This window comes from Varanus komodoensis, unplaced genomic scaffold (assembly GCF_004798865.1).
Source record: "Varanus komodoensis strain SLA01 unplaced genomic scaffold, ASM479886v1 scaffold7_3, whole genome shotgun sequence".
Lineage (NCBI taxonomy): Eukaryota > Metazoa > Chordata > Lepidosauria > Squamata > Varanidae > Varanus > Varanus komodoensis.
Window position 1 is genome coordinate 12,946,616 of NW_025336480.1, and position 20,521 is coordinate 12,967,136.

At 44.9% G+C, this 20,521-nt stretch overlaps 1 protein-coding gene across 1 annotated transcript in view; it reads right to left on the minus strand.

Moving 5' to 3' along the window:
* TRPC7 (transient receptor potential cation channel subfamily C member 7) overlaps positions 1-20,521 on the minus strand; it is a 147,390-nt gene that overhangs the window by 23,672 nt on the left and 103,197 nt on the right. Inside the window, exons 5-8 of the mRNA XM_044454606.1 lie at positions 19,207-19,440; positions 15,262-15,526; positions 4,365-4,560; positions 2,094-2,315 (exon numbers count right to left, since the gene is read on the minus strand). Of these exons, the coding sequence (XP_044310541.1) occupies positions 2,094-2,315; positions 4,365-4,560; positions 15,262-15,526; positions 19,207-19,440 (917 nt within the window). The remainder of the gene's footprint in view (positions 1-2,093; positions 2,316-4,364; positions 4,561-15,261; positions 15,527-19,206; positions 19,441-20,521) is intronic.

Below are 20,521 nucleotides of genomic sequence, written 5' to 3' on the forward strand. Positions count from 1 at the left end.
TTCAGTGCAGGTAAAGAGAGATGCTTGTTCACTGAGGCTTCTTCCCTTTGGGGCTTAGGATACTGCAAGAGCATAAAAACACAAACCTATGCAAATTTAGATGGAACATGTCCCACAGTGCCGAGCTTTCCCCAGCCAGCCATGCCAGGAGCCATAGGACATTTTTTTCCTTTGCAATTTGTACCCTAAGAAGAGCAATCCAAGATCCACCTAGCGAAGCATCCTGTTTGCACATTGGCCAGGCAGGTGCCTACAGGAAACACACAAGCAGCGGCACCCTTCTCTTTGTGTTCCCCGGCATCCAGGACAGAGACGTCCCTCATACCAGAGACACTGACCTGGTTTGCATGACATGATAAATTACCATTTATACATCACCGTGGGAGATCAGGCATTGTGCTGTGCAAACTGAAAGGTTTCTGCAGGTGGCTTACTTTTTTATGAATGAGCCACTCTGAGGACCCATGGTTTATTCCAGGGTGGTTCACCCCCACGGTGGCTTGCTGTGTGCTCTGAGCTGGCAGACAACTTCATTGTGGGCTGCCAGGAACGGCTGGTGAGCCGTTGACTGCAGTGGCAAACCCCGCTGCCTGCCCTTGTGAGCTGGCTCGTGCTGCCACCATCCTCCCTCGCCCCTTCTCAGCCGGCAATGGCGTTCATGATTTCCCCCTCCATGTTACTGCTCTGCTGTGTCATTCAGGCATGCTCCCAACCCTCCTGCTTGGTGCAACCCGCACCGAGATGCAACAGCTGGCAGTGGAGGAGCAGCAGGCAGGAAGTGAGGGGAGCCAAGAGCAGCTGGGGAGACGGCATTCTGGTTTTAGGAATGGGTGTGTTTACTTTCCCGTGATATGAAACAGCTCTTCTTTAAAAAAAAGTGGGTGTTTGCCAGTTAGCAATGTAAGCTAGCGGTGTGGAAGAGTGGCATATGGGGACACTTGGATAAATATCAGCAAGGGAGATTTGTGAGTGTACTACGAGTGAGCTGGTGTGTGTGTAGCAGGGCGGGAGTATCCCTCAGTAGCCGGCAACCCCAGGAGACCTGTACTGATACAGGGCTGGGGCAATGGGGCAAAGGCATCTGGGGTATGTGCCAGATCCAGTGGGGGAAAGAGAGGGAGAACGAGCCGTGGCAGGCCTGGTCGTCAGGGGCAAATGCTGTGGGTTGCCCAGTCCGCATTATCCAGCATTTCTGGAAGTGGAAATTTTCCCAGTCCCAAAATTGGAGACTGTCATTATGCTCACCTCTGGGCTGGAGAACAAAACCTCCCAGGGCTCCTTGCACTTGCTGTTGAGCATTTTGTGCTCTGGAGGGGGGTGGAAGAGAATAAGAAAGGCAGGTCGCACCCTACAGAATAGATGGCCCTGTTTTCTGTCAGGCATCTTTGTGGGGAGGGGAAGGAGTCGTGAGGCCAAGGGTTTGTGAGTGTGGAAAGCTTGCAGAAGACATGTTTGGGCACCTGGGGGCATCCCCAGTGATGTCATCAGAAGCAGGACAGGTTTTTGAATGTGCAAATCAGCCTGTGGGAGAATGAGTTTTTTTCTGACAAGGTAGGCTCTGTGGTCCTTTGACCCTAAGATTGCTGATTATTCTTAGGCAATGAACACTTCTGTAGCAAAAGTGTTCTTAGGTAACAAAACGCCAGCTTTCATATACTCCTTTTGAAAATTTGTGTTTTCTTGGGGAATTTCTGGCTCACAGGCTGAAAGTGGCCTAGACTACTCCACAAGGCCATGCCCCCCACCCCCTTGGCTTGACCTCCATCCCTGTCATGGCACAATGGATGGGGAATCCCAGTGCTCTCTGGGAGCTGTAGTCCAACACATCGGGAGGGAGCCACACTGGAGAAGCCTGCTTCAGAGTGTCGGACTGAGACTAAGGAAGGCCAGGTTCAGATCTCGCCTCTCGATAGCATTCTCTGGGTGACCCTAGACCAGTCAGTGCTTGGCAGCCCGAGGCACCTGGTCGGATCGTCGAACAGTGGGGCTAGTGCATTCCTCCTTGGGCCCTCTTTAAGGAATCATATGGGCCTCATTTTAAAATTGCCTGCACACAAATGAGGTTAGAAATGAAAGGACGATGAAAGACCTACCCGTAGCTTGGAATTCAGCATGCCCATCTCGAGATCATTTTCACAGTTTTTGGCCTTGGATTTGCAGAGTTTTATGAGGCACATTTTAATTCTCATTATGAGATAATAGAATGATTTAGGGCTTGGCACTAGATTGAAAGGAGCAGGTAGAGTCCTTCCTTCATCAAAATATGAAAGCCAGAGCTTAGCACGTGCAAACTTCCACTCTACATCCGCATCCTCCTGCAGAAGGAACAAAGAAACACATTTGTTTTTAATAAGGGCAATGTTACATTTGGGGAAGATGCAGACACACTTGATTCCATTGCCACTGATACTTTAACAGGTGATTTAGACTGTGAAGTTATTTCCCAGTTGCCAGAATGTTTTGCCCCACAAAATATTCATAAATGAGATGGCTGGTTAGAACTTCCCTTCATGATGAGCCATGTGTTAATTTCACCACAGAAATGCCTAGTTCTTTCCTAACTGACTTGCTGCCTGATCCACTGTGCATATTCTTACACAGCAGTTTACACCACTTTTCCCTTCTGTTACCTGGGGATTGTAAGAACATTGGATCTAACTTCTCAATAGATCCTTTCTCATTACTTTTTGGTTCTTTAACAGTGACTGTATGATATGCAAAAAAGGCTCATCTCTAGGGTACTGCCCAGGGTGCCAAGCACAAAGAACGATCCTGAATTGCGTGGGTTGGGTGTGCACAAAGGCAGCTCTGCCTGTATTGATCTGAATGGCCTCTTCCTTCTGTCTTGCTATGTGTGTCTTCAGATCTTGTTTACTGCTTGAAAAGAAAACAGCTATCAACTTTAGTAATAGAATTCTGCATTTGCTGGCTGATAACACTTCCTTATATCTGCACTACGCGTATCGTTAAAATGCAGTGTGCTTTCCCTTGAAAACCTCTTCCTCTGGTTTAATGCGGCAGGACGTTAGCTAATAAATATTATTTCTTTATTAAGAAATGTAGACCCTGCTTTTTTCTTTTTTAAAGGAGTTGCTCAAAGTGATTTAGAAAGTATAAAAAGTAAAACAGTAATCAGCATTAGAACAAAATGACAACAGCTAAAAGTATTGGCAAAAAAGAAAAAAAGAATCAAAATAGGCAGCCAGTAAACAGAATTAAACATCAACAAGGGCAAATTTTTGTTTCAAGAGAAAAGTCTTCAGTTGTTTGCTGCACATACCTAAACAGAAAGATACTGTGACCTCTTGGATCAGAAAATTCCTTCTCTGGCGTGCTACCACCAGAACTGCCTGCCTGTGTATCATGCCAGTCATACCTCCGAAGGCAATGGCACATCCAGTGGGGGCACAATCACTGAATTAAAAGGATAGCCAGGTCCACATGGGTGAAGATGGCCCTTCAGGTAGGCGGGGCCCAAGCCACTTTGGCCTTTAAAGGTAGTAAGTGGTTCACGTAATCTTAGCCTCCTGAACAACTTGTAAATTTATCCAAACAGAACCTTTCCACTGAGCTCCCCTGCACAGCAGTCTCTTTTTTTCAGGCCAGAAGCAGCAGGTGCTGCTCTTAGCTATTCCTTCCAAGAAGCAAGGCCTCCTCAAGCTTTCACATTGCTGCAATGGCTATCTCCTTGCATTGCACTTGGAAATGCACTGGCAGCTGATATGACAAAGGGGTCCCATGAGACCCAGTAAAAACTCCACTAGCAGTAACCTGTTCTAGCTGAGGTTTTCTGGTAGTTTTCAGGGGCAGCTTCACTGAAGTCAAAGCAAGGACCACGGCCAGGTTTCACCAATGCAAGAATGGATGCAGCTGAAGCAAGTACAGCCAATGCCTGAGCATCTAATAACAGGGCTAGGTTGGGGAAGCATAATGCAACACCACCCAGAACAGACTGATATCCTATCCTGAACCAGGAGGGTTCCTGGGGAATAGCACCTCTGTTATGCCTGAATTTGATTTCAGTTTGTTTTCCCTCATTCAGTCCATCACCGACTCCAAATACTGATCCGTGACGCTACAGCTGAGTTTATAGCTAAAGACAAGGGGCAGGTCTGTACAATCCGTGGCCTAAGAAACATGCTGCCTAAAAGCCATAGTCATCTAAATAAATAAATACTAGTAATACCTATTTGTCCAGATGATCCAGAAATCAACATGCAGGCAACAGATTTCACAGAGACAGAAGTGGCCTTTGGAGACCATAATGTGAGAACTAAGAAAAAATGGAAGGTGCTTGTTTTCATGCAATATAACTACAAACAAAAGCAATCTATTTGTTATGTAACCACATTTCATTTCTTTACCTCGATTTCCTGATAGGAATTGTTGATCATGGCTATTAACATGTTCAGGAGCACAACCACCATGGTGACATTATAAACTCCATAGAGCACATATCCAATGTTTTCAATAAACTTGTGGTCATACTTCAGCACCACTGATATTACTTCCGACAAGCCAAATATGGACCAAAATAAGGTTTTAAAACTTTCTTCTACCCTAAAGACAAAATAATGGATCTTATTTAGTCATCCCTGGGCTAGCCAGAATATAAAATGTGCGTTAAAAAATAGCAGCTTGCCAGTTTAAGTAACTTGGTCTCTTTGCAATAATTTGTCACTGAAAATACTGTAAAGCTGTAATTTGGAAATGAGAAAGATGCGTGGGCATCCTAGGACACACAACCAGCAATTCTTTAACATTTGCTATCTGTTTATTCCTGCTGTTCTGAACTTGAGGTACAGTCTATACAGTCATCAGTGGATCATCCAGTGGTAAGTGGGCATGGAACACTTTTTCCTGTATGTCTAACGTTGCACCTAAGAATACAAGCCACAGAGCTTAGATTGATACCACCCACTCAGAGTTTCCTGCTGGGTTGCACAAGGCTGAGTGAAATGAAGTGCATGTTTGCTTCTACCAAAGCAGTGAAGTTGAACGGAAATTCTGAGTTTCTCTCTACAGGGGAGCTTGATTGAAAGATAGTGTGAATGCAGAAGAATCCAGAAAGTGAGGAGAAACCAAAGAATAGTAGAATTGGAAGAGGCCATGAAGGCCATCAGGTCCAGGACACCAATTTACACCACCCCACTCAGATGGCAGTCCAGTTTCTTTCTGAATGTCTCTAGTGTGGGAGAGCCCACCACCTCTCTAGGCAGCTGGTTCCACTCTTGTAGTTCTCTGGCAGTGAGGAAGCTTTTCCTGATATCTAGCCTGAATCTGGGTTGTAGCAACTTGAGTTGCTTATTCTGTGTTCTATACTCTGGTATCAGCAAGAAGAAATCTTGACCTTCCTCTGTGTTACAGCCTTTGAGGTACTTATAGAGCAGGGGTCTCAAACTCAACTTACCTGGGGGCCACTGGAAGTAGAGTCTGGGTGAGGCTGGGCTGCATCAAGTATCCCACCACCGCGGTGGGGGTGGGCCACTCATCCCGTGTCTCTCCCGGAGGCCGGCCTGGGCGCCGCCGGCGCTTTGAAGGCCGCAGGGCCCCTCCCCCGTGCCCCACCCATCCCAGCAATTGGCCCGTGGGCCGCGAGTTTGAGACCCCTGCTATAGGGAATATTAAGCCCCCCCACCAGGGATTTTATTGCCTGATAATTTTTTCTAATGAGTAAATAGAATTCTATTTAATAGATTGTATTCTATTGCATATATGATAAGAAGCATATAATATAAAGAGCCATTAGTATAAAGGCTCCCTTTACCCTGATACTTCACCCAAACCACAGATACATGATATCTATGGATTTTTCTTTTCTTTTCTCAGCAATGAATATACTTGAAAATCTATGGCCAACCGAATCACTGTGCAGCCAGCAAGGTGAAGCGATACACAGCCATTGGGAGGCAGCCCACAATTTTGCCAGCTGCAACAAGGAGGAAGCTGATGGGTCTCCCCAACACAGGTATGAGGTTCGGAGGCAGTGTCAGGACTTCCTCTTCTGGCCAGAGACCAGGTGGTTGCAGGACTGGGCCACTGAGCTGTTATGAGCACCACCTGGGAGCCCTGAGGGAAGAGCTATATAAGAACTGACTCTTCCCTCCAGATGCTGCTGCAGTAATGAACGTCTTTGATGTTGCTGGAGCTTTCTGTGCCTTCTTGACTGTGTTTCTGGAAACGCTGCCTGTCCCCTTGCTCCTGTCCCTATTCATGGACCCTGCCTGGCTTCCCGGTCTTTACTTGCTCCAGCTTCTGTTCCAATCTCATCTACCCACTTCTCCTTGGCTTGTCTCTCTGGCTTTCGACTCCTGACTGGCTTTGGTTACTCTTTGCTACCTTGTACTTCTGTTACTGGCTGCCACCTCTGGACTGCCTGACTGCTATTTGGAATGGGCCCTTGTAGTACACTGGTTGCCTGGGTCTTGGTGGCCTGATCTGATACCCAGCTGTCCGTGCCCTGGACTGTGACAACAGGTACCACACAGTTGCTGACTGGCAAGCAGCACCCAACAAGAATTGCTGCCTAACTCACCCAGGCGTCTGCTGGCCAGCCAATAGTTAGATGCACATACCATGCTGGTCCAGCCATGTCCTACTTAGAACACAGAAACAGAGCGAGTCAGAAGAAATCTCCTGGGCCATCTAGTCTGACCCCTGGCTCTAGCTGGTCTGCTCATGACATGCCTATCGATGGGACTTCAACCACTTCCTGTGGAAGTCCATTCCATGCCCTAGGGGTCCTAACCATCAGAAAGTATTTCCTGGCATCCACCTTGGTTCCCTGGGCTTTGCTCCATTGGAATGTGTCCTGCCCGCCACCACAGGGGAAAAAGGCCATGACTGACCTCTGCATGACACCTCCTCACATACCTGCATGTTGCTAACTGCTCCACTCTGAGTCTCCTCTTCTCCAGGCTGAAAAGACCCAGTTCCCTCAGTCTCTCCTCAGATGACTTGCTCTGCAACCCAGCCCACCATCCTCGTGGCCCTTCAATGTACCGATTCCAACCTTGCTATGTCCCTCTTGTAATGAGGGGCCCAGAACTGAACACAATACTCCAGTTGTGGACACACCAAAGTCATATAGAGTGGCAGTAATATTTCCACTACAGCTACTTATTTCACACTTGCCTCCATGCTTCAGAGTAGGCTAAAACTGGTAGAAGCTATAGACTGTTTCAGAAGGTTTAGGCCTGGGGGATAAAACCTAAATGGCTTACTTTTGCCATTTGGCTCATCAGTACATAGAAAAAAATGTGTTGTATTTCTGTTGGAGAAGTAATGAGAAGGGATCACACCAGAAAAGGGGTGCAAGTTAAGGGTTAATTTTTTGTAGAGGCGTAAAGCAGTTATCTGGCACATCAAGTGTCACTCAGGGTGCAGAGCTAATTAACAGCTCCAGATGCATCCAAGAACCTTGGCTACAAACAGGGATGTTGCCTAGCAGCCAGATGGTGTCGAATAAATCTCCCCTAGCCTAGGTTTCTTGTGTATACAGAGACAAGCATGTTCATGATGTTCTGTAGCAGTAATGGTCTCATTCTGTTATAAACCAGGACTGATATATGCTGTGGTTTTAAACTTCAGGATGTGTAGCCAGGGGACAGTTTATGACTCAATCAAGTATGTTGTGAACTTCACTTTCTGGATTCCGCCTGCTGCCTTCAGCCATGCCTACTAATAATTTCAAATAACAAATATGCTCTTTTTCCTAAATGGGAACCACATGTGTGGTTCTGTGTTGTTTCTGTGTTGTTTATTTGGTGGCGAATGTGTAGGAACCCTGAAGCAAATAAGCACAAATGAGCACTCCCAGGGCTGGATTCAGATCCAACATTTCGCCAGCAGAAAGGTACTGGTGGCCGAATGGGTCATGGAGTTCCTTCTTATCCCTCTAGATCTTCAGCTGATGAGGTGAAACTTTGGAAAATGACTTTTGGGTTTGGCAAACCTCCCCTCCTCCCCCATTTCGCTCTTCGCTATTCCATAAAATTGTGAAACTGTTGTTAACATAGGCAAGAATTCAAATAAGAAAGCTGGCCAGTGTTTCCCCATTAAACTTTGCATTTTCCAGTAATACATCTTTTATAAATGTAAAATTCTGCCTTTCAAAGTTGTTATCTAAACCACTTATTCAGCTGAAATAATGAACCTTGATCCCAGCAGTATCTTTCCATTAACCTTTTATTATACTTTGGAAGGGTTCCACTGGATTAAAAAAAGAAAAGAAAAGAAAACAACCTTCTAGCAATTTTAATGCATTGTCAATTCTGCTACTTTTCTTGCAGCTTAAGCATTTATGGCTTGGAATGCTTCCATATTGTCCTTTGAGAAATTTAATTGCTAAGAATACTTTGTGTGTAACTACAATGGCATCATAGACTGAGGTCTGATTCAGAATGCTATTGGTTTGAATGAGAACATCTTTGCCTTTCTTTCAGTCGGTGACCTTAGGGAAGCTACTAGCTTTTAGCCTCAGTCCCTCTTTCATATGTAGTATGGGGAAAAACAATATTCACTTAGAGCAGAGTTGTAAAGATTACAACAAGGGAGAGTGAGAAATATGATCATTTTCAATTTGTGAGCCAATACATGACCTGAAAAGTACTTTTCTGAATGTTGCAATGCAGTTTCCCAATCAAAAATAGTAGAATAAAGATGCATGTGTTCAGGAAAAATCCATATTAACGGTATATACTAGTGAAAACAATGTACACTGGTGCATTAGAGATAATTGCTTGCAAAATTTACATATTAGGCAAACATGCATGAAAACTGTGAACTTTCTAGGAAGAATGCGTGTATGGATTTTTGTCCCGACTTTCAAAAGATCATTAACTAGTGGAAATGGAACAAATTTAAGACAGAAGGAAAAAAGTAATAGAGAGATTTTGAAATTGACATAATTGGCCATTTCCTCTTACAGTCAGATGTCTAGAAAGTAATCATTAGTGGCACGGTGGCATCAGGGCCCAAAGGGATGCCACGCAGGCACTTTGCACTTGTCTTAGATATGGAATAGAATGATTCTTGGCTGCCCTGATGCATGCCTTTGGGGGAGAGTGACGAAAGAGGATCATCTTACTCTTAGCCTCTTAGTGGCTTTTGTTGCCTGGACAAGCCCTGTTGGTCGGGAATTCAAGCCACTGCTTTACATTCCAATTTGCAAGGCCCAGAGAGAAACACTGGCTGTCTGTACCTTGCCCCCTGACAAATATACAAGGTACCATTTTGTCTCCATTGCGGTTTAATATATATGAAGCACCATCAATGACTAGGAGGTTGGGGATAAGCTGTCACCAGTACATAATGGCAGTTCCATTTGTCCATTACATCTGAATTAGGAACAGCTCATGCCTGGAGCATTGTATAGAAGCACCGAAAGGCTGGTAGAGGGACACCCAGTTGATGCAGAAGCTCAGTAAAATGAAAGCACTCTGGGTAAGTGGCAGCTGGGCACAGGAACTAGAGAATTTATCTGTCCTGGATGGGGATACCAGGAAAGAACAGGAAAGCCGTTTGTGGCTGCTTCTAGATTCAGTGTTGTCTTTAGTGATTTCATGGCATGAGGCGCTTTTTGCCAGCTTCAGCTGATATACCAGCTGTGCTTGTTGCTAGACAGGGTCACCTTGGTATTCACAGCCTCGAGACTGGGCTCCTGTAACGTTCTCCATGTGGGGCTGCCACTGAGCCTAGTCTGGAAGATGCACTAGCACGGAACGCTTCCTCCAGGTGCCTGACCCCTGAGCTGGAGGAACTACACTGGCCGCCAGTTTGCTACTGGGTCCAGGCCAAGGTATTTTTATTGGCAAATTACCTGAAAGATCTCTAGATCTTCAGGGAGGCCTTGCTGGCTATGCAACACCCTGCAGAATCCCATCAAGCAGAATATCTCAACAGCCTTCTCTGTGCTGGCACCCTCTCCTCTGTGAATGATAATAAAGAGATTCATTGTCTACTTTTTAATAGGAAAAAGAATTTTGCTATTTGCATTAGCAGGGATGTGAATTATTTAGCATCTGGTGCTCTGTAGTGATGGTGATGATGAGGCAGCAGCCTCTGGGGGATTGGACAAGCATTTATCCATTTTACAGAATGGTAAACCATAGACAGGGGAAAGGCAAATGAATGATTTGGGTCTTAATTCTGAATTAAAATCAGAAGCTGAATCCATTTCATGAACCTTCTGGCTGCTTCTTTCTCCCAGTGATGCTTGTTATGAGCTTTACTACAATGTATCTAAATATATATCTGTTTTCTGTTCATTGGTACACATCACAACCTCAACTGGAGGGTTTATGTTCTTTGATCAAGCCTGAAAGCTGTATCCTAACAGGTGATATTAAAGTCATGGGGGAAACCGTGACCAATAACTGAGCTGCTTTTTGATTATAAAGTTAAGTGTTAGACTGAATGCTAGCAGGAAAGGCTGAATATGTAAATCCCTACTGAATACTTTGTCTCCTGCCTTTAAAACAAAAGAACCCATAAGGCATCTTTTGAACTGAATTCCCTTTTCTTCAGAACACTAAAATTATTAGGGCTGAGCTAAATATTCAAGGAGTTCAAGGTACAGTCCTTTGACAATATACTTTCTCAGAATGCAGGAGGGAAAATATGATTAAATGACCAAATACTTCTCAGTTTTAAAAACTTCTTTGGTGCAGCCCAGCTTTCTCTTGAGCATAGAAACATAGAAAACACAGCAAGTCAGAAGGGGTGTCCCAGGCCATCTAGTCTGACCCCCAGTTCCAGCCGGCTCAGCTCATGACATGCTGCATTTCAACACACAAAGAGAGTTGTTTGCTTTTTTATGTGGGAAAGCATTTAAGCATTTCCCACTTATTGTTCCTAAAAAAAGTGATCTTTCTGATAGCTGTAAAGATTCCAGCCCTGTCAACTATATTTTTACATTCCTTTTCTTTTGTGAATTTCACCAAAACAAGATAATAAACTCTGCCAAGTATTATGAACTATAATATCATGATTGTGATATGGAAAGGGGACCTCCCCCCCGCTCCCCGCCACCCACTCAGGCACACAATGAGATTGTGCGGTGACTTGGGCCATTCATCTCTTTTCCGGGCATGCCTCTAAAGATTTCAAATTCAGCAAAAGAAATGAATGTAAAAGACCTGCTTCAATTTCAGAGAAGTGAGTGCAGCAAAATTAATAACCGCTTTTCAGGAGCTGCTTTCTGAATCTCGTAAAAGGAACTGACCCTACATTCAAACCTTATTCAGGTTTGCAGTAGTGCTGTTTAAAATAATAAAACTTCCCCTCTTTAAATTTCAAGAGCTTTTAAACATATGAACTGTTCAATTACCTATTGATGGCCTCAGCATACTGTCTTCCTAACAGTCTCAAATTAAACAGGGTTAAAATGCACTTTCAAGGGTTGAAAAGGTCTTTGAGGAGCTGTTACTCTTTTTTCTTGCCTCCAGTTTATGAAATGGCCGAGGCAATGAGTACGATTGATCTGACTGAACAACGCACCCAACAGGCCTCTGACGCGAGTGTCCTGCTGTCCGACAACGGTTTCAAGCAGGCTTCCCCAACCTGATGCCCTTCAGTTGATTTGGACTTCAGCTCCCATCATCCCCAGCCAGCATGACCACGGTGCCCTATTTCCTTGAGCACATCACTGCTTTCATCTTCATATTCAACTGTCAAATGGAATAGCAGTGTTTTCATTTCGCAAGGTTTTGGTGAAGACTCCAGCAATATCATCTCACTAGGCTTGCTTCATAATTTAATAATGGTTAACCTCTGAATAGTATTTTCACACCTTTGAAGGACTTATTTCCATGAATTATTTGCTGAAATCCGTATGACAAGGTAGGTGAATATTAACAGCCCCCCGAAATACTGCAGATAAGGCAGAGGGGAAGGTCCTTGGCAAAGCAAAATTAATTTTATGTTGACCTTAGCTGCCCATGAAAAGGTATGTTGCACAGAATTACTAAAAGACAATTATACGTGCCACCAGCAAAACAGCTATACATGGCATAGCACTTTTATCCATGTATTTTTGTATATAACTTAATTTTTCCATTTTGTTTAATGCATTTACTGTTATATATGAGACCTCTAATGAGCATCTATTTTGGATTGCCAGATCTGAGGTCAGAGTCAGCGCTTCAGCCTCGAAGCTGCAAATCCATGTTCCGATTTCCCCTCACTCCCTTTCAGCAGACATGGATGCAGGAAGAACTGTGCCAGTTGCTTCTCCAAGGAATATCAGTCATGGAGAGGAGCTAAAGGGGCAAGCATAGAGGAGGCACTCGGTGGGGAGGAGAGAGGACTGGAGCTGCCTGGTTAGGAGGTGTCGTGGTGGCACTCCAACCCCTCTCCCTCTCCCTCCAAAGCACTGCAGCTAGACAGACTGCAATGTGCAAGGGGCGGGCCCCTCCCTACCCAACGGGTCTTTTCCTTGGGGACAGGAAAAATTTAACTGGCCAGGAGCCAAGGCAAGGGGTGGGCAGGCACTAGAGACAAACATTGCAAACTCCAACATGGGTCCCACATTCCAGACCCAAATGTGGCAGGACAGTAGCTACGCAGATTTTCCCCATCTGAAATAAAGGACTTTGTGCATCCTCAGTGAATGGTTTTTTGTCATTATTATACTATTTCTGCAACTGCGCACGCGCGCACACAAACACGTACGTGAATATTCACAGGTGTACACTGCTGTGAATATCCCTTGGGATGCGGCTGACTGGGGCACCTCTGCTTCCAGAAATGGTGGGAAAGAGAAGAGGTAACTGGAACTGTGTAAAATACTGCATAGCATCCCCTTCCTGGGCAAGGTGCTTGAATGGCTGGTGGCTAAACAGCTCCAAGCACCAATCTAGATCTGTTTCAGTCTGCTTTTAGGCCTGGTTATGGAACAGAAACTGCCTTGCTTGCCCTGTGGGATAAACTTTGCTGGGCGAAAGACAGTGGGACCATGACCCTGTTGATTTTCTGGGGCCTCTCAGTGGCTTTCGATACCATCAATGTGATATCCTTCTGAACAGGCTGGCTGAGCTAGGGGTGTGAAGCACCGCATTGCATTGCACCCCTCCTTGACCAGCTGACACCAGAAGGTGGTGCTGGGGGATTATTGCTCTGTGTCATGGGGTACTGCAGGGTTCTACTTTATCCCCTGTGCTGTTCAGCATCACCGTGAAACTTCTGGGGGAGGTATGTGGAGGCATGGACTGCGCTACCACCAATATGCAGATGACACTCAGCACTCCCTCTCATTTTCATCAAACCCAGGAGAGGGGGTGGCCTCTGAATCAGTGTCTGAGCAAGGCCATGGAATGGGTGAGGGCCAACAAACTGAGACTCAGTCTAGGCAAGACAGAGGTGCTGCTAGTGGGTGGTTCTTCTGTCCAGTTAGGTGAAATTCACTTCCCTCAAAGTACAAGGTTTGTAGTTTGGGGTGCTCCTGGATCTAGAACTGTCACTTGAGGCACAACTGGACTCTGTGGCTCCTTTTATCAGCTTAAGCTGATCTACCAACTACGACCCTACCTGGACAGAGAGAGCCTGGCGACAGCAATCCATGCTCTGGTAACCTCCTGTTTGGATTACTACACTGTGCTGTACACGGGGCTACTTTTGAAAACGGTCTGGAAACTTCAACTGATCCAAAACAGGGCAGCAGGATTGTTAATGGGGACTGGCTTATGAGAACATACGATGTGAGTCCTCTTCTAGCTGTACTGGCTGCCAGTAGAAGTCCAGGCCTGATTCAAGGTGCTGGTACTGGCATTCAGAGCCCCAGCTGCTTGGGGCCCAGGTTATCTGAAGGACTGCCTCCTCCTATGTGTACCTCCCTAGAACCTGAGCCCAAAGGTGAGGTGGGTAGTGCCAAGGGGAGGGCCATTTTGGTTGTGGCACCCCAGCTATAGAATGAGCTCTCCAAAGAGGTGCACCTGGCTCCTACTTTGCGTTCCTTTTGGCTCCAGGTGAAAACATCCATTTTATTTCGTACTGCTGCTAGGCTGATTTAGTTGAAACTGCTGTGGCTTTGTTGCTTTGTACTAGTTTTTGTTGTTTCTGCATTTTTAAGTTTTGTTAACTACCCAGAGAGTGTGGGGTTCACTCATACCATATGGAACCATATGGAAGTGACCACTGCATTGCTGTGCATTTAATCACTCAAGCACAAGGAATTCAGCTTAGCATAAATTCAGATTGCTTAACCCTCCCCACCTTATTACATTATGAACTGAAGCTGTAAGAGATCAAAGAAAAAAAAATGACAGTTGCCATCTCAGTTCTTCCCTCTTGTGTGTCTTCTTCAGGGCATGGTCTTTAATTACAGGTTCAGACACTATTTTCTACTTGTAACCTCTGTCAAAAGGAGATGTGTGCACTAGAGAGTAGAATTAAGGGCACACAGGCAGTTGAAAACAGGATTATTCCTTCTGAGTACCTCACAGTAAGGTACAGAGACTGTTGTTCTCCATTCTTGTATATTCTTGCATTAGCGGTATCTAAAAGGTACGGTACTGGGGAGACATATTATATATTTAAATAACAGAGATTGAGTATTCATCTTTGGAGCAAACCAAATAGCCTCACATCTAGGGATTGGGGAGCAATTCCTCAGGATTGTGCTGGTTTGACTTTGCTAAGTTTTTACTTAGAATAATAACAGAATAATAAAACATATTAAAAATTAGCCAACACGAGACTGTGCTACGCCAGACGTAATTGCCTTCTCCACCCACATCAGAAAAGGTCTGTGGGGAATTGAAGGCTTTTCAACAATCACCTGAGAGATCTGATGGGACAAAGACTAAGCAGGTACTCTGCTGTCCATCTCTGAGGACCAAAATAGACACGATATCAAATCAATATCTGACGGTTACTTTTTTTTTTTTTCATTTTCTCCCGGGGCTAGTTCTTGATTAGCACCCTCACAAAAGGTGGGCTTAGGAGGGCTTTTAAGAACTGGCTGGGACTTGCTGTGTTGATTTCCATAAAACATTTCTGTATGCATTTTTGCCTAATATATACATATTTGCAAGCAGTTCCCTAATATGTGCTTTATGTGCTAACATGTTTAAATACATTTTTGTCTACACTTTTCTCTGATGTACTTTTTAAAATTAATATGTGAACTGGATTAATTTCTCCACCATCTTTAAGTCAGTATTTGATATGCAGCACTATACAATCTGTTCTTCCGCAAAATATATACAGTTATATTCAGGGACAGAGGTTAGGTGAGCCAGAAATTTTACTTCAAATACTCACGTTGTGAAGGCTGGGTTATATTTTGCACCAAGGTAGTATGAGTAAAGGTTGAACATGCCTATCATGAAGGCAAGAAACACCATGATAAAAATGACCATGAATTTGAAGATGTCTTTCACAGTCCTTCCCAAGGAGATCTGGAGAGGACCAAAACTTTCATTGGCTGGAAGAATGTACGCGATCCGGGAGAAGCTGAGTACCACTGCTATTGCATATAGTCCTTCGGATATGATCTGAGGGTCTGAGGGAAGCCATTTGCTCCTGGCTAAAATGAAACACAACAGAAGAGAGACATTTTGGTCAGAAAGAGAACTAGGACCCAAGTGTGCAAAGCATTGCAGCAAGAGGGCCGAGGCTCTATTTTGTGCATCCTGGGCTTGCTTCGATCAGGGTGGGCAACCGCCAGAGCTCTAGGAGGCAGTATTGGCCCCATGCGCAGGCAGTGAGACGATTGTTAATGAAGTCTGTAGCCATGACAGAGTGCCCACAGGGTCAGAATGGGCTTGCTGGCAAGCTTTTAAAACTATATTGCTTAGGTATGCTTAGCCACCGCAGAGGCATTTTTCCATTTTTCCTTTTTACGCAAGTCAAGGGCAGCAGGATCTGCCGTGGGAGTCACATGGCATGCATGAGACTCATTCATGGTGTGTGTGCTTCGGCAAATGCTTCGGACAATAAAGAACATTGTACAAGAAGCATCTCAGGCACTGAATGTGTGAAGGGAGGGACCCCCGCTCACGGCACATGAGCCTTGACTTCCTGGTGAGTGTGGCGAGCATTTGCTGGCACTTGCCAGGAATCAAGCCCCGTGTGAAGCCTGGGCAAGCATTTTTCTGCACATGCGATCTGCAGCCTTCGTTTCTTCTGCACAGGTTGCAGAAGATGGTTGTCAGTCGTGTGATTGGCGTTCCACACCCTTTCATGGACTTCGTCTTGGTCTACTTCCTGAGCCAGGGCTGAGCGTGAGGGGAAGGATGATGAACAGAAGAGACCCTGATTGTCATTCTGAAAACTCAACTTTTCTAAACTCTGGCTTAACTCTTAGTTCTCATTCCCAGGTAAAATACTGGAATCTATGTGTGTTTATTTGGGAGTAACTTGTAAGTGAACATGCGTAGGATTTGGCATCTGGCACATGCTACCACTAGCACCTGTCCGTTCATAAGTTTGCCCTTCCCCTTTGCTCCCTACTTGCCTCAGTGTTGAAAATTAGATTGCAAACTACTGCAAGATTATTGTAAATGATTGGCTTAAACTAGATGCCATTTGAAAATCTATGGAATCCCAGCACAGATAAGGAAGTTGAAGGTTCATAGAGCTTTCCAAGGTCAGTTTCAAAGTTCCTGAAACTCTCCCGAGCATGCCCCCTTATGACAGCCCAGATGGTAAAACAAAGGCAATCAAAAGGGTCATGAGATATCTGCCTGTCTCCATCACCAAGGCCACAGTGCCATCAGAATCACCAGTCAGGTTAGAAGCAGAAGGATGCATCCACAGTCATTTGACTTAAGCCTCATTCATTTCCATGCATATATCCCTAAACAGAACTAGCACTGGACAGAACCCATAAAAGAGAAGTTGGAGGTCGAAGTTTTGCACGAATGCAGAATGCCTTGCTGGCCTGTGACCAAATTTCTATTTCTATAATAAAATGTTCGTTAACATTTTAAATAAACACACTTATAAACAAGATGAACGTTTAGTGAATTAGAAGATGGGGAAACCTTTCCTGCCAGTACTCTACAGCTTGTACTCCTGAATAACTTGATAACACAGTTCACCCACAAGAGGGAGCTCCTTGCCCTGCAGTATGTAAAAATGGAAAGTTAAATTTCCAAGCAGCATCAAGGGATATCATTAATATGCATATTCTGCTTGATGACAGCTTTAGTATGTATGTTCATGACGTTTAACCTAAGAACTTTTCCTAGGGAAATGTAAATTATTTACATGTATTATGCCTCTCAGTGACTGAGTGATATAAATCAGTCTTGTTCGCCAAGAAACCTACATCAGACATTTCTAATTATGATAATTTCCCTGCTTTCCTGGTTTGCATTTTCTTTTCTTTTTTCTTTTTGGAAGATAACTCTGCAAAGACAGTGTTGCTGTACATATTAAATTGTAGGTCATTTCACATTTTGTGACATCTCTATAAAAACATCACACTCGACTTTGGTCCCTTCCCGTACGGCCCAAAGATGCAGGGTGTGAGGACAGTGGTGGGGAAGATTGTGCCTGCTGTGCCTACAACTTGCATTGGATGCGAGCATCTGCCACAAGGACAATAATAAAGACTGTGTCCTTACTGGGCCAATAGATATTATGTGGTAAATTGAACAGGGCTGTATAAAACTATCCGATCACAAATAATAAGCATTATTTAAGGTAATATTACAGAGAAGGGGGATTTATGGGAGAGTAACTGAATGACTCTGGGGTAGACAAAAGGTCACCTTACAGATTTCAACCCCCATAAGCCCCTGCCAGCATGCATAATACTGTGGAATTCTGGGAGCTGAACTTCAAAACAACAGGAGATCTGTTTTCTGCCAACTCTTGTAATAATTGATCTTCTTCTATAATATGATGTTGCTTTGTTGTGACTGTGTGTTTGCTTTTAATTTTTTATGACAGTAAGATACAGTGAAAAGCAAAGCACTGTAAAATACATGTCAATGCAGAACTAGGTGTGGTTGGAATTATTTGGCCAACCTGAGAAAAGTCCAAAAATCAGGAAGGATTCTTCCAAACAAAATGGATTCTGCCATGCATTCCAGGCATATGGAAAGCTCTCTGGCACAGCTCAGGCTTTTTGAGTGCACCCAGCAGAGGTGACTGAGATTTAGTGCATAGCCCAGGAATGTCCACATTCAATGTTCAGTTCACATTTAGGGAGACACTGCACACTTTCGCCACATTCCAGGACACAGTGTACATGGGAAAATGGCAGAGGGATGACTTGATCGCTTCTCTTGACATACATGCTCCAGGTGGGTTGCCGTTCCCAATATTTTATGACCTTTCGAAACATCAGAGGAGGCCCTCGTCATTGTACCACAACTTGCAGATTTCCATCTTACGGCAGCCTGGAAGCAGGCCTTCTCCATGGAGGCAATAGGAGCTGTAGTTCTGTGCTGGAAACTGTAGCCAACACCACACTGGGCGCACCACCCGGGCACCACACCATGCAGCCTTCCCATCTCGGACCTTTCACTTGTGGCCTCTGCCTCTGCTTGCAGAACTCTGTGCGGCACACAGAGCATGGGTCTCGTAGTCTTGGCTTGACTTTCCCTCATGTGGAGGGATATCTCGGTGATACGGGTTGAAGGTAAGCGTATAATGTGGAAATGGGACTCATTCAGGATTTCAGCTTTGCAAAAATTGGATTTTTTTAACCACTAGATTGGACTGGAAATAGCCATCAGATATCAAGCTCCAATAAGGAAATTGAACATTTACTTTTTAATGCACGTTGTCATTGAGAGCTCTCTGTCAATGTCGGGATGAGCTGAATGTTTCATTTTCCCCCATTTGCTTCTAGGAAGAATCTTGCCCCAACAGTGGGTTGCATGTTATTGTGTACCTGGGAGCATTCATTGCCTCTATATTTGTTTTTCCTTTGGAGCAGCTCCTTTGCACTTTTCTTGCTGTGGTTCTTAACAACTCAGAAGGGAACAGATACTTCCATGGGGCATTCCAGAGGTTCTTCTACCATCACACAGCCAGGCAGTTCGATCTCAAGGCACATGCAGGGATTCAATGAAAAGCAGATCTGAATTATTTTGTGTTAGCCGATTTAACACACTAGTTGGATTTGATGCATTGGAAATAAGCCATCTGCAAATCTCTTAGGATATCAGGAGAAGAAACGGGCAACCTTTTTCTCTAGCCAGCACCGTGGCTTAAAAAATGCCACAGCATCACACGCCAATGTTGTCTTACCGTACGTGAAGTAGGCGACCTGAGGAGGAAGGGTGGCATTACTGAGGTCATCATCTTGAACATACAGATCCACATATTGCTGTGCTTCTGATGCTTTGAGAAAAGCCATGAACCTGGCAGTGAAGGAAGCCACAAAGATGGAGAGCATCCCAAAATCCAGCAAGTTCCAGAGATGCATGACGTATTCACGGGGACCTTCTTCCCAGATTTCTTTGCATTCAGACCAAATCATTCCTAGAGAAGAAACATGCAAGTCATGAGCGTGTCCCTCAGCACTTGCCGTCATGCTGTCCGCCCCCAAGCGCCATGGATTGTGCTAAGCATGCGCTAGCACTACAGGCCCTTCTGCTGCCTTTCTCCACAGATCGGCAGGGTCACAAGTGCGGCACCGCTTTGGTCCCAGCCAAACCGTGGACTCTCCTGCAGCACAAGTGTGTGGCGCCTGGAGTGGTCCATACTGTATTATGGCAGAAGTGGGCAAACTCTTCGAGTCTGAGAAAAGCTCCTGGGGACCGAATCCCATTGATGGGAAGGGCTGAAGGCAAAGGGGTGGAACCTAAGGGGGAAAAAAGTAGGGCCGAAAGGAACACTAGCACATTCCATCCTCATGTTCTTCCTATCATCAGTGCAGCCTTCGTAGAGGTGTTCCACGCATCAATCAAACTACTGAGATGCTGAGAACGCCCCCACCCCAAAATCCATCTTTGGGGAAAAGGACTCCGTAAAAGGGATGTGGCCTTTTGAGCCCTTTCGTACCACTGGATTGGACCCCACAGAGGGCTGAGGATCCTGTACAACAGCCATCCCATGACATACTCACTGACCTTAGAATATAATCATGCTCATACTGAACATCTACTTTTATTTCTATTTTTATGCTATTTTATTAATGGTGTTGTAAACCGTCCCGAGATGTCCGTGATGGGACAGTATAGAAAAGCCTTTAATAAATAAATGGATACATCTGTATGGGGCTTTCAAGATCCAGAGTACTTCACATGCATTATCTAGTAGCAATGCACCCATCAACTCTGCCAGGCAAGCCGGTATAATTATCCTGAATATTGCAGATGGGATGGGGGCTGAGAGACAGGGCTTGTCTAAGGCCATCTGCAGAGTTCAGGGCACTAGTGCCATCCAAACTGGGGGTTTCCTGCTTTGTAGCTCAGTTGCTTGCCCACCAGATAACAACACTATAAACCAGTATTACAGAATGAGGTGGGAGAAAGCTAGAGCTTGATCATTCTCTGCCACTGTAGTTAATTCTCTCCCCTGCCATCCCCTCAATGAAAGATTCTACAATGATGACTCATTT